This window comes from Macaca nemestrina, chromosome 5, assembly GCF_043159975.1.
Source record: "Macaca nemestrina isolate mMacNem1 chromosome 5, mMacNem.hap1, whole genome shotgun sequence".
Lineage (NCBI taxonomy): Eukaryota > Metazoa > Chordata > Mammalia > Primates > Cercopithecidae > Macaca > Macaca nemestrina.
Window position 1 is genome coordinate 38876590 of NC_092129.1, and position 25576 is coordinate 38902165.

The 25576-nt window shown below is 44.1% G+C and overlaps 1 protein-coding gene across 6 annotated transcripts in view; it reads right to left on the reverse strand.

Moving 5' to 3' along the window:
* Window positions 1–6835: 6835 nt before the first annotated feature.
* Window positions 6836–25576, reverse strand: part of LOC105465645 (serum/glucocorticoid regulated kinase 1) — a 151521-nt gene continuing 132780 nt past the window's right edge. For 3 of the 6 annotated variants that reach the window (XM_071096482.1, XM_011714198.2, XM_071096483.1), the window contains 11 exons: window positions 12069–12144; window positions 11557–11632; window positions 11000–11104; window positions 10810–10893; window positions 10559–10690; window positions 10197–10309; window positions 9733–9856; window positions 9181–9276; window positions 8614–8769; window positions 8417–8506; window positions 6836–8028 (listed from right to left, as the gene is read on the reverse strand). In XM_071096482.1, the coding sequence (XP_070952583.1) occupies window positions 7861–8028; window positions 8417–8506; window positions 8614–8769; window positions 9181–9276; window positions 9733–9856; window positions 10197–10309; window positions 10559–10690; window positions 10810–10893; window positions 11000–11104; window positions 11557–11632; window positions 12069–12144 (1220 nt within the window). In that variant the 3' untranslated portion in view covers window positions 6836–7860. Of the gene's footprint in view, window positions 8029–8416; window positions 8507–8613; window positions 8770–9180; window positions 9277–9732; window positions 9857–10196; window positions 10310–10558; window positions 10691–10809; window positions 10894–10999; window positions 11105–11556; window positions 11633–12068; window positions 12145–12289; window positions 12448–13125; window positions 13461–15245; window positions 15445–25576 lie in introns of those variants that run through there. The other 3 variants (XM_011714200.2, XM_011714196.3, XM_011714199.3) reach the window with 3 other exon arrangements.

Sequence of the window (25576 nt, forward strand, 5' to 3'; positions counted from 1 at the left end):
AAAGGAAAATTTAAGGAAACATTATTTTATTCACATTCTTTCTTTTTCCTTGTTTCATTATTGTTTTATTTACCTTATTTTAAAATAACTGTCATATATGTTTGATTTCAAATATTGTATTTTCTCTAAATTTACCCCAGAGTGTTCATTGTTAGGTAGCATGTGACTTAATTCAAATATCAGATCTTTTCTGTATGTCTCTTTTTAAATTAGCTTTCAGAGGAAAATATAATCACAGTTTTCAGTTTGGACCCCAGATCATTTTGAGCCATATTTTAATTGATTTAATTAAGTAAACTTATTTAATTATTGCTGAAACAGACAGATATGTGCTGAGCTTTGCTGGCAACACTGTAACACACTTGGGATCAAATGAGTTCATTAGGGTTAGGGAGGGCAATGACCTTGGCCTGTGGAATGCTACATTTAGAGTCTATGACTATCAGGCCGGGGCACAGCGACTCCTGTCTGTAATCCTACCGCTTTGGGAGGCCGAGATGTGTCAATCACCTGAGGTCAGGAGTTGAAGACCAGCCTGGTCAACCTGGTGAAACCCCATCTCTACTAAAAATACAAAAATTAGCCCGGTGTGGTGGTGGGCGCCTGTAATCCCAGCTACTCGGGAGGCTGAGGCAGAAGAATTGCTTGAACCTGGGGAGTGGAGGTTGCAGTGAGCTGAGATTGTATTCAAGCATAAGCCAGAGCGAGACTCTATCTTAAAAAAAAAAAAAAAAAAAAAAGAATCTATCAAAAGTAGCAAGAAGAGTAAGCAGCATGGTGTTGGAATCATCTAGGTGTCATGAACAAATGGGCAGCCACTCACCTATTTTATGTATGTATATGTTAAGTGACTTGCATCCTTATGCTGATGACCCTTGGTCTACTCTTCCCACGAAGTGCTTGTCTGCTTGTGTATTTCCTTGGGAACAGTCTGTACTTGGCATGTTGTCATTATAACACTACCATCATGCTGCCTGTGATACACTACTAGGTGGAGCACAGGACAGAGGACCCAGAAAAGAGGAAACACAGAACCCTGCCCATCAGAGTTCATGGTTTCCATGGCATCCAAATACACAAAGATATCTGTCTGAACACAATGTTATAGGCACACACCGAGTAAACTTTAAGGAGTGGCCAGCTGAGGTGGCTCACGCCTGTAATCCCAGGACTTTGGGAGCCCAAGGTGGGTGGATTACTTGAGCCTAGGAGTTTGAGATTAGCCTGGGCAACATAGCAAGACCCCATGTCTACAAATAATAAAAAACAATTATCAGGGCATGGTGGTGGATGCCTGTAGTCCTCGCTACTCCAGAGGCTGAGGTGGGAGGATTTTTTAAGCCAGGGAGGCAGAGGATGCAGGGAGCTGTGGTTGCACCACTGCACTCCAGCCTGGGTGACCCTGTCTCAAAACAAACCAAAACCTTTAATGATTGCTTATGGTCTTGCTGATAAAGTCTTTCACAGAAAACATGTGGAAAGCAGAGAAAACATATGTAAACTAAATGTGTTCTCGTGTACATTTGTTTGCAGTGGCCAAGTTAGACTAGGAAAGGGCTGATTGCAGTCACACTGCCTATGAATTAACCTTGCTTCACAAAGAGCAGCAGTACCAAAAATTACTTAAAATGTAAAGAAGAAGAAAAAAAAAAGACTAGAAAAGATCACTTGCAAGCCACAGTGAGGTGTAAGCAATAAATTAATTTTTGGTTTGAATAATTAACACTTTTCATGCAATATGAGAAAAACATTTAAATATTTTCTCTCAAATTTGGCTTAATTTATTTGGATGATTGCATTTTTATTTTCTATTTTATTTTTTGTAGTATTTATTTTTTCAATTTTTAGTTTAGATTCAGGGAATATATGCGCAGGTTTGTTGTTTTTGTTAATAGAAATATTGTTCTAGTTAACACCAGGGAAAGTGTTAACATTGCTATGCCCCTAGTACAAGGCTCAAGTTACACAGGATTTTAGAGGCTTTTTTTCTTTCTTTCTTTGTTTTTTGTTTCTGAGATGGAGTTTTGTTCTTGTTGTCTAGGCTGGATTTTAGGGGCTTGTTGATGGATGAGGAGAGAAATTACTTAGCAGGATAGGTTAGAGACTGACTACAGGGCATAATGTCTTGCCTTGCCAATTAAATTGATTGATTATTGACTGGCTGATTGATTATATCCTGGGGATGTTGAAGAAACCGGTGGGCGGCCTTTGTCCTAGAAACTATTATTGCAGCTGTGACAACTGCTTCAGTAAGTTGTCAAGTACATTAAAGAAGTAAATTCATGAAATGTGCTTTGCTTTGGATTCATCTGTCTTCCGCCATTCTCAGTAACTCACTAAGTCTCATTGACATGGGAGTGTGGAAACGTGTCTGCTCTGTCCTTACTCCCCGCCACCACTGGGATGACTGTCAGAAGTCTCCCAAAGGGCTTCTTTTGTATTAATTTCAAAGCTTTCTCTGCTCTCTTAGTGATAGCCAGTAAAACACTCTTTGAATCACTTCACTTTCCTCATGGAAAACCTTCAAATGCTTCTCTTTGGTATCTGATGAAGCCTAAATGTCTCACCTATGGGATTATCAAGAACATGAAAGATATGGTCCATCGCCCAACTTAAAATTATTTTCAGCTGGGCGCGGTGGCTCATGCCTGTAATCTCAGCACTTTGGGAGGCCAAGGTGGGTGGATCACCTGAGGTCAGGAGTTTGAGAACAGTCTGGCCAATATGGCGAAACCCTGCCTCTTATAAAAATCCCATCTCAAAAAAAAAAAAAAAAAAAAAAAAGGAGAAGAAAAAGAAAAAGAAAAGAAAAGAAAAGAAAGCTGGTCAATAGAGCTGAGATTCTGCCCTACGTCAAGTCCCCTCCGGCCCCCACTACAAGCCTGACTGTGCAATGGCCTTTCTGCCTCATTTTCAGGATCCAGTTCTCCAAGACAGCCTACCTGGGTTCTCTACATCTCCCTAAGCATCTGTTTCCTAAATTACCTAAAAATGTACTCCCATTTCCTGGCCCCCAAGTTGGGTAAGGTGTCACTCCTCTGTACACAAACACCCTGTTTTAATCATACCACGTATTTGTAATGCACATTTTTGTTGTATAAGACATACAGAGAAAAATGCATGTATCATAAGCTCGATGAAATCAAGATCAAGCTCAAGATCAGATCAAGAAATTAACAGCACCTGGTAGGATATCTCCCTTATGCACTCTCTCAACTATGAGCTCTGCCTTCCTCCCCAAAGGTAATCACATCTTAACTTCCAAATCAATTCATGCTGTTTTGCCTGCTTTTACATTTTATATAAATCAAATTATACAGTCTGGGTTGTGTTTGTGAGATTTATTCCTTGTTGTGTACAGCAATTATTCACTCATTTTCATTGTGTAGTATTTCAGTATATGAAACCACTCTAATTTCTTTATTCTTTTTCCTATAGGTAGGCATTTTGAATGGTTCCCATTTTGGGGTTGTCATAAATAGTATTACTTTGAACACTATTGCAAATTTTTTATTGCATATATGTGCACTCTTTGGGGTCTATACCGTGGAAGAGAACTCTTGGGCAACAAGTTATATATATCTTCATCTTTAGCAGATACTGCCAAGCAGTTTTCCAAAATGGTGCACTAAGTTATACTCCCACTGCAATGTATATTTTTGTAGCTGCTTCTCATCTTCATCAATCACTGATAGTGTCTGTAATTACAAATTTTCCCTCTCTCTCCCTCTCCTTCTCCATCCCCCTATTTTTGCCTAGCATGACATCTAGAAGGTATCTTTGTAAAAGTCTGGTGAATTAATAAATGGATCACTAACAAGCTCACAGCTGTTTGCTTCTATACTCTTTTGTCACCTCTGAGGCAGGATAAAGTAATGGCTACAAGCAAAGGCTTTGGGGCCAGATTACTGACCAGCTAATCACCGTTCTGTACTAGTTTCTTTACTTTTGACATCACAGCGTTGTTATGAAGAGTAAACACCTTGAGTACAGACTACTTAGAACAGCCAGGCATGGTGGCTTATGCCTGTTATCTCGGCACTTAGGGAGTTCGAGATCAGCCTGGGCAACATGGCGAAAACACGTCTTTGCAAAGAATTAAAAAAAATAAATAAATTAGTCAGGTATGGTGGCATGTGCCTGTAGCCCCAACTACTTGGGAGGCTGAGGTGGGAGGATCACCTGAGTCCAGGAGGTTGAGGCTGCAGTGAGCCATGATTGTACCACTGTTCTCCAGCCCAGACGATAGAGATCATGTCTCAAAAACAAACAAGCAAAAAAAAAAAAAAAAAAAACAAACAAACTTAGAACAATGTCTGACACATAATAAGAGCTCAGTAGAATTAGCTATTACAATTATAATCTGGTTCTCAGGGCCTGTATCCTATTAGAGTTCCTAGAATTGGTTAGGAAGAATCTTAGCGCTTCACCTCTGTGAAGCCTGCTGTAGGCACCCAACCCCACAGAGAGTCTCGGGAATTCTGAAGCTCCCTTTACCCCTCGTTCACTGCCTGTCACATATTAAGGGTAGGTGTCCTGTCTCCCCAGGTGGATGGCAAATTCTGTAAGGGAGTGACTTACTTATTCTTTTTGGTAGCGGTGGTTTTAGAGTCACATTTTAGCTTATGAGAATCTTAGCTGATTTGATTTCCCCAAACCCATATTTGAGAGTCTACAGCTGGAGAGCTTTGGAGAAGACAAGTATCCCTTTTCCAATCAATTGTCTTGCTCAAAGGCAGGCTGGCTGGGGCTCAGGGAATGTGCTGGCAGGGATATGCCCCACCCCCTTAGGTAAAAGATACCTCTGTACACACATTATTTGACAGCACAGTGCTTAGTAAATATTTGTCATTTGTTTATTGATCTCTTGTTCTTTCTTGACTTCCCTGTTCTTGCCTTGTTCTCTTCCCACCCACTTGTGCTTGATCTTATCTCCCATCTGGGTGACAATGTTTGGGTCTCCTATGGCACCTTTCGATTCTGGAGAAACACAGTTCAGATCTTCTATGTGAAATGATGGACTATAATCCAATAAACCAGACTTCTACCTTCAAAAAAAAAAAAAAAAAAAAAGCTTTGTAACTCGTGACTGACCCATCTGAGTTATCTGTAATTACTCTGCAGATTCCTAAGCCCAGTTGAACTGTGTTCAGATGAAAATGAGATTTAAGCACTTTTTGTTCAAGGAGGAATTCATAACTTACTGAGAATAAGAATGAGGGGGAATATGCAATGAGTCTAACATGCCGGCATCAATCTTTACTAGGAAAATACATGCTTTGTCAGCTGGGCCGGGTAGGGAACTGAACACGTAGCTAGTGCCTGTAGAGCAGTAAGTCAACTGCAGAGCATGACCTGTGGCAAAAAGCTATTGACTCGCTTTCATCTTCTTCCTTCATCAGAGTATGAGGGAGAAGAACTGTTATCTCTGAACACCTATTTGGCCCTTGGAAACCTTGTGGGGTAGGAGAGGGGGACTAAGGTAAAGTGAGGTAACACTCAGGAGCAAGGATAAGAGGAAAAATGCTCACAGCTTTCCCTTGGGGAAATCCCTGCGCAAACTGGAAGGTCAGGGTAGCGGGGGCGCAGCAGGCCTGGAGGGGGTTTGTGCAATTAAGGCAGCAGCAACATCAACTGTTTGGGGATTCCCTGATTATTTGTTAGGTATTTGTGTGGAAGGCCTACAAGAGTGAAAAAGTCCAAACACTTCGGACTCAAGATCTCCTAGGATGGTGCCACCTTGCTTTCTCCCGCAGAGCATATCACAGTGGGGTGAGCTCTAGGAGTGGGCTCTGCCACACAGCCCCAGAGCCAGAGCCTGCTGGGCCCTTAGGGTGCTAGGTAGACACTGGCTCAAAAGGCTTCAGTCCAAGCCAGGGATGAGCTCCTTCAGGGTCCCTTTACTGAGCCCACTGTGGACTTGGTCAACTCCAGGTACTCTCAGAAACCAGATATCCAGCCAGGTCAGCTTTTTGGGAACATATCCATTTATTTAAAACATTCTCCACAGCACTTTGAGAAGGCGAGGCAGACACATCACTTGAGGCCAGGCCAGGGGTTTGAGACCAACCTGGCCCACATGGTAAAACCCCAGCTCTACTAAAATACAAAAATTAGCCAGGCATGGTGGTGCATGACTGTAGTCCCAGACACTCAGGAGCCTGAAGTGGGGGAATCACTTGAACCCGGGAGACAGAAGCTGCAGTGAACCAAGATCACACCACTGCACTCCAGCCTGGGCGACAGGAAGACCATGTCTTAAAAAAAAAAAAAAAAAAAAAAAAAAAATTCTCACCCTCTTGAGTGGCATTCTCCCAAACTTCAGAGACTATTTCTCAATTTCCATCTCAACAAACTGCTTTAAGTCTGCCTCCATCAGGCTCTGGAAGGGCAAAGAGTTGCCTGTTTTGTCCACTACGATATCCTGAGCACTCAGAACAGAGCCCAGCCCAGAGCAGGCTTTCAAATATTTCTGGAAAGAATTACCTGTTACTGAAGACAAGCCAAATGTCAGGACACATAGTCCAACTTCACAGGACGGGCAATAAATACAGGAAGCATTACTTCATAGCCATCCTTGCAAGATGAGTAAATTGCAAAGGATTTCTTTGGATGGATTTATGAATGACAGACACCATAAAATGCTGCTAAAAAGGCCTGGAATCTAGGTTGGCTTTAAGACCATCCTACACTCCCCTGGAGTCAGAAACCATTGCTGTTGGGAGCAAACCACTAAGCTGGAAATTACAGCAGGATTTTCATGGTTTTCAATTTTAAACTAACCCATCATTGCCCCCTTAACCAAAATACACAAAATAATACATGACACAACATATGTAAATATTTTTCAAGGTTTTATTGCAAACCAAAATCAGTTTATCACACACAAAAAAAGTTGTGTGATGGGAGGAGGGAAGGATTGTACATATTATAACCATGTTAATTACAGTACATTAAAATGGTGGTTTACATTACAAATAAGCCTGTAAGTTTAAATATACTAGTGTTATAACCCAATGTACAGACTTTCTTTATACAATACATACAATTATCAGGAATGCAAAAAAAAAAAAACAAAACCATAAATAATGCCCATTTTACAGGTGACATTTTAAACAATGAAAAACACCAACGGCTCTGACTGACAACTGGGGCATTGGTCCATAAAAACCCTTTCTAAAAATAGAAATATTTGTAGCAGCAATGCTTTCTTTAAGCATCTGAATGAGTCATTGCAAGACCATTTCAATAAATTTTAATTATTAACCATATCTTACAAAAAAGTCTACACATAAATTTATCTTCCAAATATGGAAGAAACAAACAATGTCCCACGTTGTAGTGTCCTGCAAGTGTCACATTGATGCTTATAACAAAATCCATCTGTGATCAGGCATACCACACTCACACAACTGTTCACACAGCATATCCACAAGGGAAAATAAAGAACTGAAACACTCTGCAATAGGAAAAGCTTTGGAGCTAACACAATCTCTTCAAAAAAGGCACATTTCATAATATTCATCATCACAGCCTAGAGAGACCTGCAGGAGACCTTTCTTAGAACAGCGTCCGCCTTCTAACGAAACTCCTGCCTCTGTCTAAGGCGGCGCTCTAATGCTCGTTTCAGAGATAGCACCACGTTGGAAGGAAGAATAAAAATGAAACCTCATGAGCTCACTGAGGAGGATGTGCTCTTCAAAAAGCTTCCAGCGAACAGTGTGCAATAAGATTGCTAAGCTTCCAGAGATGTGCAAATTCTCTTGTAACATGTCCTGTCAGCTGGCGGCTCCACCAAAAGGCTAACTAAAACATTCAGAAACACACATAAAACCCTTTAAAACCAAGCCCTAACAGCGTTCAGAGGAAAGAGTCCGTGGGAGGCGCGTAGGAAAAGCCTAGGAAAGCCTCAGCAGCTTCCTTGACGCTGGCTGTGACGAGGATGCTGTCGGGGGACTTGCCGATGGAATTGGGGACAGGCTCTTCAGTAAACTCAGGGTCAAAGTGCCGCAGGTCATTGGGCCCACTCTGTGAGGGGAAGGGAAAAACACGCTTGTCAAGAACTCACAGTGGACACAGGACAGGGAAATCCTGACCAGGCTTTACATACCAAGTTTAAGTCTTACATCAACTTCCATAATCACCCATTTCAAGCACAAAATCTCAAAAGGCTACACACAGTTTCAACATAAGAATAACGTTCACTTTTTGCCTTTTGATGCTTTTATTGATAAATGTGCTTAAAAATTACGGGAGCCTTGTTGGGACACAAACATGTACTTTTTATGTAGGAAAAATAATGGGTTTATGGAGAAAACATCTGCCAATGTATTCCTTCCAACCCTCCCCCAGACAATCCTGAATTAAAAGGAATGCCCTTTGGGCTTCACTGTACTTAGAAGAGACAGATACTCACCACATTTGGGTTAAAAGGGGGAGTAATCTTCTTATTAATGAGATCATCCCAGTTAATTAGCGAGAAGAAGACATGACTCTTAATCTCCATCTGTTGATAAGAAACCCAAGATTAACTTAGACAGGTGCATTCAATAAGGGCAGGGAGGTCTAGTGCACGTCCCCGCTGGCCCCGGAGAACAGGAACACGTCACTCACAAAGTCATCCTTGGCTCCCAGCCGCTTCGTCCTGTCCTTCTGCAGGAGGCCCTCCAGGAGGTGTCTTGCGGAATTTGTAATATTTGGTTTCAACTGGAGGGGCTTGTTCAGAATGTTGTCATACATTTCAGCTGTGTTTCGGCTATAAAAAGGAGGCTGAAAGAAGGGGAAATTTACTTTAGGCTTAATTGGAAGTTTTGTATGGCATATATTACCGGCAGAGAAAAAGATGTAAACTGCAATAAATACTAGGCTCGATTTGAGAAGCTCTCCCCACCTCAATGCTTTCTTTTCCTTTGCTATTTAAGTATCTACTTTGCAATGTTAATAAGCGGTAGTTTTTCACCACCACATAGGTTAAGTGTGGTCCTACCTAGTAAAATGTGAAATGCACAAAATAACTAGGTAAGCGATTATTCTTATGACATATAAAATGACCAACATGCCTCTTAGCTGCATTTGATAAGCCTACTGATAAGGGCAAGACACAATGGCCAAGCATGGGCTGTGTGAAGACAATATTGTAGGGAGCAGGTAGTGTTCCATGGTTCCCACAGTGCCACTCACCAGGCCATACAGCATCTCATACAAGACGGCTCCCAGGCACCACCAGTCCACGGTCCTGTCATAAGGCTGCTTATGAAGCACCTCAGGTGCGAGATACTGAAAGACAGACCAGGGAAACAAGAGTTCAGAACGGGTGAAAGCAGGCAATCCCAGAACCACACATTTAGTTTGAAAAAGCTGAGAGACCCAGAGCCAGCTTGGAAGACATATATCTTTAGATTCCTTCCTGATAAAACTGCTGGACTTCTTGAGGGTGACTGGCTACCTATGTGTACTAACATTTAGGAAACTGCTGGGCACTCGGTATCTCTTACTTGGGGATTTAGAAAATTTTTATGATGCAGCTCTTACAAACAGCTACTTTTAAGTAAACAACAGAAGGCCTTGGGATTTCTCTTGCTACATCAAACAGCAAATGTATTTTATTTGCACTGAATTGTACTAAGAAATTTCTGAAAGGAGTTTACTCCTCTTAGTACTTTAAGGCATGATTGTACATCTCTCTCCTGGAAGGCGGGGGTAAACCAGGCACCAAACCAAGAGGGCGCCTACCTCCGGCGTGCCACAGAAGGTGGATGTCGTGCTGTTGTGTTCAATGTTCTCCTTGCAGAGTCCGAAGTCGGTAAGGACAATGTGTCCCTGTGAATCTAGCAAAATATTCTCTGGTTTTAAGTCTCTGTAAAAAAGCGAATAGAAAAGTAGTTGCACAAGTTAATTTCACTTCCTAAGATATCCTCTTAAAGATAATTGCTAAAGGTATTAGAGGCATTTTAGGTTCACTGTAGTTGTATAGTGAAGAAAAAAGGGAGCCTTGTTCTCATCTATTCTGGATTAGGCACAATCCTACTTGGCTGATTCCCCCTTGGCACGAAGTCGAGCCAGCTCACGTGCTAGGGGATCTGGTTTTAGGCAACCAAGTTGCACATAAACACAAATTATTTTAAGGCCCTGTGAAAGAGCCAGTGCTATGTCTCCTTTATACCCAAACAGGTAGCCTTAAGAGCTCTCAGGCTTACCTATAAACGATGTTCAGTGAGTGCAGGTAGCCCAAGGCACTGGCTATTTCAGCAGCATAGAAACGAGCCCGTGGTTCCAGGAAGCAGCGTTCCCTCTGGAGATGGTAGAACAACTGCGAGAGACAGAACAAAGTCAGGCTGGGTTGCAAATGAACTTCATTAGTTTTGACATATACAGCAAAAGAACAACTGCAGGAAGCAGCCCCAAGTAATCTATTAACTATAAACCTGATAGGTTGAAGGAAATGCTAATTCTGGTAACATTCTCCCCACCAAGTATCTTTGAAAACTTTCTTCTCAAACTAAAACAAAGCAGGCTATGCAGAGACACTAAGAGTTGACCTTCTATTCCCCCTGCTCACCTCTCCACCATTAATGTAGTCTAGGACAAAGTACAATTTGTCAGCAGTCTGGAAAGAGAAGTGAAGGCCCACCAGGAAAGGGTGTTTCACATTCTTCAGCAGAACATTCCGCTCCGACATAATATGCTTCTCCTAGGAAAATGACAATTCAGATTTAGTGGCATATTTCAACTTGGCACCAAAATTCCAAGATCAAGATTATTCAAGGAGTGTCTACCTCCAATGCCAACCTCATCAAGCACATGTCATACCTCTTTCTTTTTCAGGATTGCTTTCTTCTGTAAAACTTTGACTGCATAGAATACTTCTTCTGCCTTGTGTCTTGCTAGAAGAACCTGAAATTTCAATTTAAAAAAAATCATTTTTCTATCCTTATCCAGGGAGAATGTAAAATGAGGACATGAAGAAAGTGTACCAAAAGATCTTCAGATTTGAAATTACCTTTCCAAAACTGCCCTTCCCAATCACTTTCAAGAAGTGAAAGTCAGATGGTTTAGCATGAGGATTGGACGATGGGCCAAGGTTGATTTGCTGAGAAGGACTTGGCTAGGAAAAAAAGAAAAGGATTTCTTTTAATATCATTGCTTCAAAGGAAGACAGCTATAATATAAACGATGTAGAAGATGTTACATCTACAAATGACTGAGGCAAATGACCATACATCTATCTATAAACATTCAAAACTACATTTCATCACAAGTCATTTCAAATGAGTATGGAAACTGCACACAATCATGTTGTTTCGGACAGATAAAACTTTTTAATGAAATATGCCTTTTAAAATAATCCACTTTGGAGGTAAAATACGCCCACGAAAAAATAAAATAATACTGACTGAATACTTAAATATTTGTTATCACTTGTTATGCCATAAAGTAATGAAGCATTCCTGCTTTGATACTAAATTCTAGAAATGCTATTTTAAACCATTAAGGCAGGAATACTAACTGACTCCCTTACAGTTCTCCACAGAGGCACTGCACATAGAAAATACTTACTGGAGGAGAAGGGTTGGCATTCATAAGCTCAGGCTCCTGAGATTGGGAGATTTTCAAGATGGACTGAACTTCAGGGCTGCAGGGAATAAAGGGCACGATTCAGAATCCAGCTCGCCACTAGGGGGCACACCAACATCAAAAGTCAGTTTCTGGCTCTACCGTCTTCTACCCGGATAATTCGGTGTTTAAACTGAAAATACCCCAATATATTACTCAGTTAAAGAAAATAATAAGCCCCGTTAAATACAGAAATAAGGATTGTTGCTCATGGAGAAAGGGAGTGAATTCGGCCGACACGAACCATTTATCTTACATCTCCAGTTCAAGCCAAAACAGCAAATTAACTTTAATGTTTAAAATGTGTCTAATATATTAAAATTTAAGGAGAAAAGAGATTCCCACCCCAGAAGAAGTCTTCGCCTTCCCGATAAACGCCGTGATGAGAATGTTTACTGCTGGCAAATTCAAACCAGACTAGTTATTCTTATTTCCTCAAATCCCGTCAAACTTACTGTTTGCATGCATAGGAGTTATTGGCAATCTTTTGAATAAAGTCGTTCAGGCCCATCCTCCTTTGCTTCATGAAAGCTGTGGATTAAGGAGGAGAAATAAAGAAACGTTTAGACGGCTTCATAACGTCCGGAGCCACATACACTAATCTGATGCCGGACTTTCAAAAAATTTCCACTTTGAGTCTCCTGGAGCATAAGTCCCGCCAGATTCCTGCACTCACCGATGAGAATTGCCACCATGCCCCTCATCCTGGAGTAAGTGAGGGTGCCCTTAGCTGCCTCGGTTTTCACCGTCATCACCACCGCGGGGAGACAGGAAGACGTTAGCGCTCGGAGACCGGCTCGGTGTGTGCTGCGCCGGACCGCGCGCTCGGCCTTATAGGCGAGGCACCGCCGCGGGGGCGGGGCCTGCGCGACAATGAGAAGCGGCCCCGCCCTTCGCCTCGCCCCTCCCTCCGCCCCGACCGCCTCGCGGTTAGCTGGCAGCGGTGCTGCCTGCGGCGGGCGGTTCTGTCCCCATTGAGAGGGCGAGCCCCGGGCAGGGGCGCGAGGACCGTCCGGGGAGGGCCTGGCGCGGGGCCGTTATCAGCCTCCATCGGCCCCCGAGGCAGGAGAGAGGGAACGCGCCAGCGGAGGGCGCGGGGAGGGCCGGAGAGCCCAGGGTAGTTTTCCACCTCTCATTTATTCCGCCGCCCGAGAAAGCCGGGGTCGCAGCGCCGAGGCGCTTCCCGGCGGGTGCGCGGCGGCCACGGTGGCTTCGCTCACTCCCTCCCTGCAGATTCCCTTTCCCCGGCCTGGCGCCGTCCTGCGGCCGGACCCCCACCTCCCTCCCCAGCCCAAGCCGGCGGTGCGCGCCACCCTCTGGGGTTTATCTCTGGGGCGCAGGGCGAAGCGTGCGACCTTGCCTGCCAGGTCCTCCCGTTCCCGCCGCCGGGACCCCGGCTCCCAGAACTCCGACGAAAGCCTGCCCCTGCCTACGAGCCCGCGAGCCGGGCAGGAGCCGAGCCGCTCTGGGGAAGTGAGCCAAGTCCCCAGCGGGGCCGGCGACCGCGCTTACCCAGTCCGCTCAGCAGGAAGGACTCGCTCCTTTTCTGCGCCTCGGCCCTCTTTTTGTGGCGGGGCCGCAGCAGGGACTCGAGCCGGGCCCTGGCCAGCGCGCCCTGCATCTCCCCCATGGGCAGCGGGCAGCGGGCGGCGGGGCGCACGGCAGGCGAGAGCGACCGGCGAGCACTGACGTTTCCTTGAAGGAGCCGCCGTGACTCAGGCCGGGCAAGATTTCCTGCCCGGAGTCCCAAAACAAACAAATGGCCCTTGTGCACGGTCGGGTCGCTTCCGAAAACGCCTTTTTTGTGCTTTTGGCCAAAACCAAGCAAGGCTGAAAAATCCCAGAACTTGGAAGAGGAGGAAGGAAGGAAAGAAAGAGGGAAGGGGGGGAGGGAGAGGTCAGGAATGTGGAGGGGAGGGGGCGGAAATAAAAGTCGTCTCTGCTCTAAAGGAAAAAGTACAATCTGCATTTCACTTTTTTTTTCTAAAGTAATCTCAGAACATTTTGTCCGTTCCGCATGTAATTTTTTTCCTTGCATTTTTAATCTCTGCCATGCCAAGAACACGTGAGGAGGTAACAAGCGAAGGGAGGGGATAGCTTTGCCCAGAGACCGACCTGGCGTGACCCGGGCATCCTCGATTCCTCTATGGGGCCTGCTTCTCTCCCGCTCTCCCACCTGAAAACCCTGCAGGTCACGATACATGATCTTAAAATCATCCCTACTCCTCCCTGGATTTAACTCAAGGCTGCCCCAGGGCTTGTCTTCGTTTTGCCACCTCGCTCTTTCTCTCGAGTCCCACGGAAACTGTGACTTTATCCTGAAAGATTAGCCGGGTGACCCCGCTGCAGAAGGCAGGGCAGGGAAGGGAGGGAAGCTGGAGGCGGCGGCCCGGGCTCTGCAGAGCAGCGATGCCGGTGCCTTCCAGTAACCCCGCGACTGGGGGATGTCTGGGAGCCGCAGGCTGACCGCTGGCGCGGGGACGTGAGCCAGTGCTGGCTGGGAAGCCGCGAGCGCAGCGATTGGGCCCAGAGCAGGCAGTTACAAGTTACCACTATTCGCAAGGCCAGGTACCTGGCGCTCGCTGTTGCTGTCTGCGGTGGCTGCCCTGCCATGACCTCTTGCTGCCAAGGGCTCTGCCATTTTAAAGTTGCCTACTGGATCTGGCACAGTCCCGAAATACCAGCTGTCAAACCAGGAATAGTATGTGAAACGCCTTTTCCTTGGTCTTGGGCAGGGGTTTGTTTTGCAGGCAAAACCACCCCCACTTGCCCTAAAGTGATCTCCAGTCTCAACTGCTTCTTGGTTTGCTTTGTTGCAACAGTCCCAAACCGAGAGAAGAGAAACACACATTCTCTTTCCTGGAGTCTGGCTGGGAACGTTTTCTTAGTGCCCACACTTAAAAAAAAGCACTTACTGGGGAGGGGCGCAGTGGCTCACACCTGTAATCCCAGCACTTTGGGAGGCCGAGGCAGGTGGATGACGAGGCCAAGAGATCGAGACCATCCTGGCTAACATGGAGAAACCCCGTGTCTACTAAAAATAGAAAAATTAGCCAGGCGTGGTGGTGTGCGCCTATAGTCCCAGCTACTCGGGATGCTGAGGCAGGAGAATCTCTTGAACCCGGGAGGCGGAGGTTGCCGTGAGCCAAGAACATGCCACTGCACTCCAGCCTGGCAACACAGCGAGACTCGTCTCAAAAAATAAAAATAAAATAAAATTTAAAAAAGCACTTACTAGTGCCTGAAATTGACATGCCAACCTAAAGCAATGTTTAGGCAATTTCAAATCACAGTAACTGGCCTATGTCTGCTTCCTTTTGCACGGAATCGTCATAGAATATGACTTTGTTATTGCCAATGCCACCCATACGTCATGTCCCACCATTCAACTAGCCTAGCTCAGCCTAGCCCTGCTCCCACCTGGTTCCTTCTCCTGTTGAGAGCAAACTGTGCTCAGGCTGTCCAGAAACATCAACCTGCACACAGACTTTTGCATGTTTGTTTTCAAACATTAAATTAAGAAATCTACAACCAGAGACCCTCTCCTACACCCCACCTTATGTGCCTTCCCCATGTCAAGTAACCCCAAATCCTCTGAGGCATCTGCAAAATATAGTACTGTAAGTACGAACCTTTCAAAGGGGATTTTATAGCTTCTTCTTTCATTCTTCGGGTTGCCCAAGGATATGCAGGTTGGGGATTACTTCTGGAGGCTGGAGGTAGAGCTCAGTTATGGCTGAAGTAGGCTTCCCTGCTACATGCCTCTGATAAGCTGGAAGCTCTGAGATGACATGAGAGCACGAGCCAGAGGCGGCTATCCCTGTTCTGTTATGAACCCCACTTTATATCAAGGCAATTTAAATACAGGAAGGGAGCAAGCTGCAAAGTTCAACCCTGGGCCATTTATTCTCCCCATTGCAACATCACTCAGAAAATTACAGTCATCAGCGTCCTAGCTTTATTTCACCCCCAGCACGACACACAAGAAATGTAACTTAACTGATTATCCTCACAAATCAGTCCAGAAAAAATTCAAAACACATGCACAGGGTTCATTTTCTCAAAGAGGCTCTGTGGCATGCATTCCGGGAGGAACGTGGAATTCAAGTCGGAAGGCTCTACGCGGAATAGAGAATAGATGCAACCGTATGATTTGTGGTTGGAAAAGAAAGGGAACGTCTGATGTGCTCCTTCCTCCCCTACCCTAATGTTCAGCACTTGGAGACGGATGGTCGGCTAAACTTATCATTTAACCGAGAGAATCAAGTTGTTGAGACTGGCTTTTCTTCCAACCGGATACCTGATGGGTGGAGCAGGCGCCCCCTGTTCTGTCCCAGCAACCTACTAAGACTTCCGAACAGGAAGGTGACACACGGCGGAGGGGTGCTTGGGGGGAGGGGGAGACGGGGGAGCTGTTTGTGACGCGCGCCTGTTAACACTGCACAGGCTTTAGGTTGCCCTGTAGCTGCTATTCAAACGCTTGATCTGTCCTTCCTTCCTGTCGCCAGCCTCTTTCTTTGGTCCAGATAGTCCTCCTACTGGGAGGAATCCGGCCCCTTTCCTCTTACTCCCTGGTGGCCAAGTGGTCAGAGTAGCCTCGCGAACTGTTTGTAAATGCAGCCTAGAGGGCGATCGAGTTCTCTGGGAGAACTTGCTCTGTATACGCGACTTCCCCCACTTGTCTCCTGAGATTCTATTGGTCCAGAGAATTTCTCTACAACGCCTCGTGCAGTCATAGAAAATATAGACGGCTTGATATGAGATAGGCTAATTACTTCCCCCACTCCTCCAAACGAATGGTCTCACATTTATGTCTCGGTGCTGGGAAAACTGCAGTCAAAAACCCTCAAGTGGGAATGATTGACCACGATAAAAAGCTTGCACTGAAACTAAATGTTTCCCAGTGCATGTGCATTTTAATGCTTCAGAAAAATTTTTTTTCACTCTTCGATTTTATTCCCCTATAGTCTGATGGACTATCAATGCTAAAACCTGAGAGCTTCACAAAGATACAACTTTTTTCATTTAACTTTAAAAGGCTTATAAATTACTGATATTTCTCAACATATTAGAGAAAATATTTTGAAAAATATTTTTATAAGGACTTAACCATATTCACTCTTAAGACACTTCTTAAATGTATCAGCTGTAATGTTCATGATTCCCCGTGCATGTTATCTTCCATTGATAACAAGGCAATATAATTGTTTCATATTGTTCAAAGTACCATCAATTATAGAACAATCCTATGCAGAGTTTAAGTTCCCATACTTTTTGATTCATTGTTTGATGCGCATACAAATCTTTCCCTGGAACACCCTCAAAACAGCACATAGAAATACCAGAAAACATAATTATTATAATTATAGAAAACATAATTATTACTCTAGAGAGAAACTGAATGGATCAGTTTTTGTTGAAGGTTGTCAGCAAAGCCATGTCTTTTTTTTTTTTTTTTTTTTTTACAATATTCATCCAACAGAAAATGATGATGACAAATGAGTTTATTCATTATAGCTATGATAGACAAGTCACTAGCAATGGTGGTTATTTAAATGTCTATTTATAGACACAGGTTGTATAGTAATTATTACCTTCCATATTCATAATTGTCAAAATTGACATGCATAAAGATAAGAATGTGATACAGCAGGTAACTAAGATAACACTATCTATAATCATAGTGTTAAAAGTTATTAAAACCCACAAAACTAATTATTTCATTTATACAGGGCTTATATTTTTTCCAAGACAGAGGGGATAATATTCTACACCCGTTCCTTCTAAAAAGTAAGCCCATAGGAAAATTGATGGGAGGGTAGGAACATGATTTGGTAGTAAATTTTTTATGTCATTCAGGGGATAAATTAAAGAGAAGAAGCCAGTGGGAATCCTTGACATGGGAGGAATGAAAAGCTTTTTTTTTTTTTTTTTTTTTTTGAGATAGAGTTTCACTCTGTTGTCCAGGCTAGAGTACAGTGGTACAGTCACAGCTCACTGCGGCCTCAACCGCCTGGGCTCGAGTGATCCTCCCACCTCGGATTCCTGAGTAGCTGGGACTACAGGCACATGCCACCATGCCTAGTTAATGTTTTTGTCTTTTGTAGACACATGGTCTCACTGTGTTGCCCAGGCTGGTCTCAAACTCCTGGGCTCAAACGATCCTCCTGCCTCAGCTTCCCAAAGTGCTAGGATTTTAAGTGTGAGCCACTGCACCTCACCTGAGGAATGAGAATCTAGATAGCAAGAGACCAACAGATCTTTCTCAGGCTGAAAACGTACCCATCTCCATCTTGGCAATATTGTCAATGTCTGATTTATTATAATCCAATCAATGATTAAAAACAAAAACAAAAACAAAAAAACCACCAGCTAGAATGCAATATGATAGGTAAGGAATCGTATGTATGTGACAACTTTATTTTTGGTTCTCAGGACTGACCTGGAAAATGGTGTCCAGGGAACTTTCCATATGATTATGGAAAATGATACATTGGTCTGGACAGAAGAGTAAATTGGAAAAATTTGTAAGTCAACATTTAATACTATTGGTAAACTCAAGAGGGCTGTGGTGGCCAGGTGCAGGGGCTCACACCTCTAATCCCAGCACTTTGGGAGGTTGAAGCAGGAGGATCACTTGAGCCCAAGAGTTTGAAACCAGCCTGGGCAACATAGTGAGACCCTGTCTCTACAAAAAATACAAAAATTATCCTTGCATGGTGGCACACCTGTAGTCCCAGCTATTTGGGAGGCTGAGGTGGGACAATTGCTTGAGCCCAGGATGTTGGAGGTTTCAGTGAGCCAAGATCTTGCCACTGCACTCTAGCTGGGACAACAAAGTGAGATCCTATCTCAAAAAAAAAAAAAGACTGTGGCCTTACTGAAAGCCATATATTATTGACATACCTTTACTGTTAGGCATTTGCATTTTAAAAGGCCACTTTTCAACTCAAAAAAATTAATTTGCAATGATAAAATGTCAAGCATTCAAACAAGAAACAGGTCTGAGAGCTTTGGGGTGAGAGGTCTCTCGCCGTATCTGGCCTGGTCTGCCTCCTCTCCATTCTCTCTAAGGTAAACCTACATGGGCATCTACTTCCCCCATAAGTCCAGCAGCCAGAATCCTTCCTAAGACACACATATTAAAGGTGTAACTGACACGAAGACAATATAAAGGGCTCTCTTTCACCCCCACTTTATTTACAAAGGGCCAATAGTAAATAAGGAGTCTGGATTTCTGGTGGACATCTTTTGTCAAACTAAAGTGAAACCTGAAAGCTTTAATTTGCTCAGTATAAATCTCTCTCCAAGTCTCTCCCACTCCTCTCCTCTCCTTTCCTTTCCCTTTCTTTCTCTTTCTTTCTTCCTTTCTTTCTTTTTTTGTTTGTTTGCTTGTTGTTTTTTTTTTTTTTTTTTTTGAGACGGAGGAGGCTTACTGTGTCGCCCAGGCTGGAGTGCAGTGGCGTGATCTCAGCTCACTGCAGCCTCTGCTTCCCTGGTTCAAGCAATTCTCCCCGCTCAACCTCCTGAGTAGCTGGGATTACAGGCACGTGCCACTATGCCCAGTTAATTTTAGTACTTTTAGTAGAGATGGGGATTCACCATGTTGATCAGACTGGTCTCGAATTCCTGACCTCAAGTGATCCACCCGCCTTAGCCTCCCAAAGTGCTGGGATTACAGGCATAAGCTACCACGCCCGGCCCAAGTCTCTCCCATTTCTGAGCCTATAATCAATCTAGAAGGAGGCAACAGAAGCTTGGGCCACCCCTAAGGACTTAAGGACTGTTCCCTGTAAACTCTGCATGCCAGTTGTAACAACAAAAGATACATGTAATAGTAACCAGCAATGGAAAAAACAGTTATGGGGATGTCAGTCTAGTTGGCAACGACTGAGGCTTGCTACCTGTGAGTTTTTTGTTTTATTTTGTTTTTTGAGATGGAGTCTCATTCCATCACCCAGGCTGGAGTGCAGTGGCGCAATCTCGGCTTAATGCAACCTCCGCCTCCCAGGTTCAAGCGATACTCATGCCTCAGCCTTTCAAGTAGCTGGGATTATAGGCACCCGCCACCACACCTGGCTAATTTTTGTATTTTTAGTAGAGACGGGGTTTTATCATGTTGGTCAGGCTGATCTCAAACGCCTGAGCTCAAGTGATGTGCCCTCCTCAGCCTCCCAAAGTGCTGGGACTACAAGTGTGAGCCACCGTGACTAGCCATACCTATGAAATTTTAGACAAGGTATTCTCTAACCCTTAATCTTGTCATCTGTATAGCAGGGAGAGTTATACTTGCCTCATATAAGTTGTGAAAAAAAATGGAAATAGGCCAGGTGTGGTGGCTTACACCTGTAATCCTAGCACCTTGGGAGGCCAAGGCGGGTGGATCACTTGAGGTCAAGAGTTCGAGACCAGCAGGCCAACATGGTGAAGCCCCATCTCTACTAAAAATACAAAAATTAGCTGGAAATCCCTTGAACCTGGAAGGCAGAGGTTGCAGTGAGCCGGGATCATGCCACACTGCACTCCAGCCTGGGCAACAGAGCGAGACTCCATCTAAAAAAAAAGGAAATAAAGAATTTAGTAAGCGCCTCTCTCATGTTGGAATTTTAAGTAGAAAATATGATCTGTGTATATTTGCCAGCCCCACCCTACACATGTCACAAGTACAAACAGAACACTGTTGCACAGTGCAAAGGGTTCCAACGAATCAAAACAATAATACATCAAGCGATTATGGGCTGTGAGTAAGGCACTTGCACAGTATGGGACACTTAATCTGCTGGGCCAAGGTGAAGCCTATGTGATAGGAATTCTGTGAAAGGCCTGAACGATTATCCACTTAGTTCTTCCAACCTCCCCCTCCTCCGTTCAGTCTCCCTCACAGACAGTGCTCCTGAATGTGCTGTATCAAGAAACAAAATGCCATGATTACTGAATAAAGACTTGTTTACCAAGTGTTTGCAGCAAAGACTGAAGTTTAGCGTGAAAAAGTAGAAAGCAAACCAAAACTAACTCAAGAAAGTTTGTGCTTGCTCAAGGAAACAACAGAAGGCAAATACAGAAATACAGACCTATTGAGAGGGTGGAGGGAGTCATTGAAAGAAGATCAGAGGCCAGTCAGTGCTTATCGTGCTTTTTCTAGGTCAATAAGCTTATGCTGCAGGAATGAGAAGAGGAACAAGATCCAACTGAGCCTGGCCTCTGTTAATTTTAGTCATTCAGATCTCTGTGGCGCACCTCTTTCATGTATTGATTTATTGTATTGATATATGTTGATGAACATATTTTGGGGTTACATGGTATTTTGAAACATGTATACAATGTGTAATGATGAAATTAGGATAATTGGGATATTCGTCATCTCAAACATCTCAAACATTTATCTTTTCTTTGTGTTGAGAACATGCCAATTCTTCCCTTTTAACTATTTTGAAATATACAATAAATTATTGTTAACTCTAATTTCCCTAGTGCCATATAGAACACTAGAACTTATTCCATCTATCTGGCTGTATTTTGTACCCAGTAATGTGAATGGGTTCTTGACAGGCCTTGTGTTAAGCCCTGGATCTAACAAGGATGTCATGATGGGCGGTGTTGCTGTACTCAGGCAGGGCGTGGTCTGTATTTTGTAAAACGTAACTGCACGTTCCCAAAAGCAAAGGTGAGCTTACAGACATTTCTAATTTTCCTCAGGCCCAGCTATGCCTTAATGTCATTAAAGTACAGCCTTGGGCATGTTTGATCATTTAGATTATCTAGTTTTTCAAGTGAGGAATGTGCTGGAACGTCTTCTGCAGCTCTGATATTGTACAGTTCTATGATGTCTGGGAGAAAATAAACCCAGAAGGAACTTCTGGAGGCCCAGACTACTCTCCTGGCGTGCTTTCCTATAATAATGCCCCACACCCAGCTGATGCTTTAGAATAACCTGTCCCTACCCCCCACCCCAGGCATTGGATCCCTCAGTCAGGAATTTGTGTGTTTAGTTATTTAAATCTCAGGTGTTTCTCTGGACCTTGAGTTCCTTGAAGGTCAGGCAGCACAAGTTGTGTCTCTCACCTGCCTAACATTCTCTAATCAGGTCGCTGCCTGCCCCTCTGACCTCTCCTCCTACCTTCCCCCTCCCTCCAGGTTTGCACCACTGTGGTGCTCTCTGTTCCCTTTGCAGGCGAAGCCAGTGTCTGCCCAAGGGACTTCGCCTTTGCTGTGCCCTTCACCTGGAATGCTTTCCTCCTCATGCTCACATAGCTGGCTCCTTCTTGTCATTTGGATCTCCCAGTAAATATCTTATAGGCTGGGAGTAGTAGCTCATGCCTGTAATCCCAGAAATTTGGGAGGCCAAGGCGGGCAGATCACGAGGTCAGGAGATCAAGACCATCTTGGCCAACATGGTGAAACCCCGTCTCTACTTAAAAAAAAAAAAAATACAAAAATTAGCTGGGCGTGGCGGCGTGCGCCTGTAGTCCCAGCTACTTGGGAGGCTGAGGCAGGAGAATTGCTTGAACCCGGGAGGTAGAGGCTGCAGTGAGCTGAGATCACATCACTGCACTCCAGCCTGGACGACAGAGTGAGACTCTGTCTCAAAAAAAAAAAAAAAAAAAAAAATCACATTGACACAGTGGACCATGGACCAAAAGTAGCCAGTAGCTGGCCATTCTTCGTCATTTACTCTGTTTCAATTATCTGCATATTAGTTTTATTATGTGACTTTTTCTGCGTTTATTATTGATTTACCCAACTAGAAAGTAGTCTCTGTGAGGTAGGGATATCACGTTTGTTTGTTTAAGACAGGGTCTTGCTCTGTCCCTCAGTCTGGAGTGCAGTGGTGCAATCATGGCTCACCGCAACCTCCGCTTCCCAGACTCAAGCAATCTTCCCACCTCAGCCTCTCTAGTAGATGGGACCACGGGTGTGTGCCACCATGCCTGGCTCATATTTGTATTATCTGCAAAGATGAGGTCTTGCTGTGTTAGCCAGGCTGGTCTCAAACTCCTGGGCACAAGTGATCCGCCCGCCTAAGCCTCCCAAAGTGCTGGGATTATAGGCGTAAGCCACTGCCCCTAGCCAGAATAATTATCTACATTATTTGCCACATCATCCCGGGTGCCCAGGAGAGGGCCTAGCCCACAGGAAGTTCTTGAGAAATAAAATGCTTTCATAATGGTTTACATTAAACCCTCTCTATGGATGACATCATATGAATTTGCCTTATAGAAAAGTATGCCATTGTAACCTGTTTGACTCTTGTCATCCAATCAACTTTCCTCAAGAACTTCAGAATCTTTCCTCCTGCCAGGGGACGACACGGTCACCTCACAGAGTGTTTTCTTCCTGTCTTGCAGTCCTGAAGTTCTCTATCATTTTTGTATTGCCAGAAAGCCTGAATGAACATTTAGCCCAAACCCCTTCTACTTTATATCCCTTTATATCCTCTCAAAATAGCCTTCTCTACACAACGATAAGGACTTGATAAAAGGGTCCCTATTGTGCAGCCCCTGTCCGGACAAAGTAATTTTAAAGCCATAGCAGAATGGCCATCAGGTTGTCAGAAATGACAAAAGCCACAGCACATGTGGAAGTGGTGCAAATGCTTAGTGCCAAGTTAAGATACAAAACTACACTTTCATATCTCTATGATTACGTGTGTGTGTGTGTGTGTGTGTGTGTGTATGTATTACGGTTTTCCAGAGAATAAAACCAATAGGATATATCTAGAGAGAGAGAGAGAAAGAGATGGAGAAAGAGAAGAGAGGAGATTTATTAGGGGAATTGGCTCATACAATTATGAAAGCTGATAAATCCCATGGCAGGCTGTCTGCAAGCTGGAGACCCTGGGATGCCACTAGCATGGCTCAGTCCAAGTCTGAAGACCTGAGAATCTGGGGGCTGCTGGTGTAAGTCCTAGCGTCCAAAGGCCAAAGGCTGGAGAACCTGATGTCTGAAGGCTGGAGAAGAAGCATGTATCCCAGCTCCGGGAGAGTGAGTGACCTACCTGTGGTTCTATCTAGGCCCCCAGGCGACTAGACACTACCCCCCTCACCTACCTGCGCCCACATTAGTGGGGGCGGGTCTTTTCTACTTAGTCCACTCAGACTCATGCATCAATCTCCTTTAGAGGTGCCCTCAAGGCCACACCCCAAAATAATGCTTTGCCAGTTTTCTACGTATTCCTTAATCCAGTCAAGTCGACACTTAAAATTAACCATCACAAGTTCTCCCCTTTCAACTTGGCAGCCATACACACCTCTTTGTGTCACACTTAATCTCCAAATAAAGACAATAGCAAAGTGATAATTCCACCTAATATAATGCACCTGTTCTGTGTACAACAGAAAACATTCTAGTCACTTCCCCAGAAGACAAGGTAAAGTCCTTGGGTGATGTTTACTCTTCTGCTGATATCCCATAACTTAAATACTATGATATAAAATTAACAATACTTAAATACTGACATAAAGTCAATAAATCTTGTAGATACTGATATAAAGTCAATAAATGTTGTGTTACATGATAAAGAAATAAGAGAAGAATGAAAACAAAGATATTAATACATGTACATAGACGCACAAACATATTCTTAACAAAACAGGGAGGAAATACTTATCACAGTTACAGTGCTTATTTCTGCGACTGGTCACCTGGTCATAGCTGGTATTTATAACTACCTTCCTTTACTACTCATTCTATATTCCCTTTACCTTCAACAAGAACCTCAGTTGATTGTGGTTGTTTATGTGGCAGGTGACTCAAACCGACATTTCTGAAGAGTATTGGCCATTCACAGTCTTACTTGGATTGAGTTGTTGTAATTTCTCATTGACCTTAATCACAGGACATGGTAATACTAAGGGACATCCTAAGGGATCTCCTGTATTTCAGACATACAATTCTGTTTTGTTTTGTTTTGTTTTGAGACGGACTCTCACTCTGTCGCCCAGGTTGGAGTGCATTGGTGCGATCTCGGCTCACTGCAACCTCTGCCTCCTGGCTTCAAGCAATTCTCTTGCCTCAGCCTCCTGAGTAGCTGGGATTACAGGCACCCACCACTATGCCCGGCTAATTTTTGTATTTTAATAGAGACAGGGTTTCAGTATGCACGTCAAGCTGGTCTCGAACTCCTAACCTCAAATGACCCGCTCATCTCGGCCTCCCAAAATGCTGGGATTACAGGCGTGAGCCACCACGCCTGGCAGACATGCACTTATTTATCTCCATTGTGGAATAGTAGTCCAATTTCTCCCTAGTATTTTGTATCAGTTACTCCAGCCAACATCATAACTCCCTTCTTAGCTTTTTGATTCAGAGGCATGAGGATCCCAAAGTGGCTGGGTGGTAGTCTTAACTTTCAGTTCAATGGAATCATTGTTGTGTCTCCGGAAGCACTCCTCCCTCTGGAACTAAGACCTCCAGGCCTGCAGATCATAAAGTCATGGGAACAGAAAGCAAAAATGTTTCCAATGGGTCACTAGGGGGAATAGTGAGTGGTGCCACTCCCATTTCCACCCCTTCCACCCCTTCCATTTCTGGACCTGTGGATCCTGGCTATGGGAGAAGCAGCACCATATGCTGGATGTTGATTCAGAGCATATACAACTTTCTGAAGAACCTTGCACCAGCCATGCAAAAAATCGTCACTGTAACTTCCAAAGGTCATTACACCATTCATTCTATTAACCCAGCTGCCCCAGGATGATGGGAAACATGGTTAAGACCAGTGAATTCCAGGAGCATGGGCCCATTGCTGCATCTCTTTGGCTATAAAATGTATTCCTTGATCAGAAGCAGTGCTGTGTCTGTGTGGAATACCATGACAGGGGATAGGGCATTCTGGGAGTCCATGGATGGTAGTTGTGGCAGAAGCATTGTGTTCAAGGAAGGCAAATCCATATTCAGATTAAGTGTCTATTGCAGTAAGGATAAAACACTGCTTCTTCCATGATGGAAGCTGTCCAATATAATC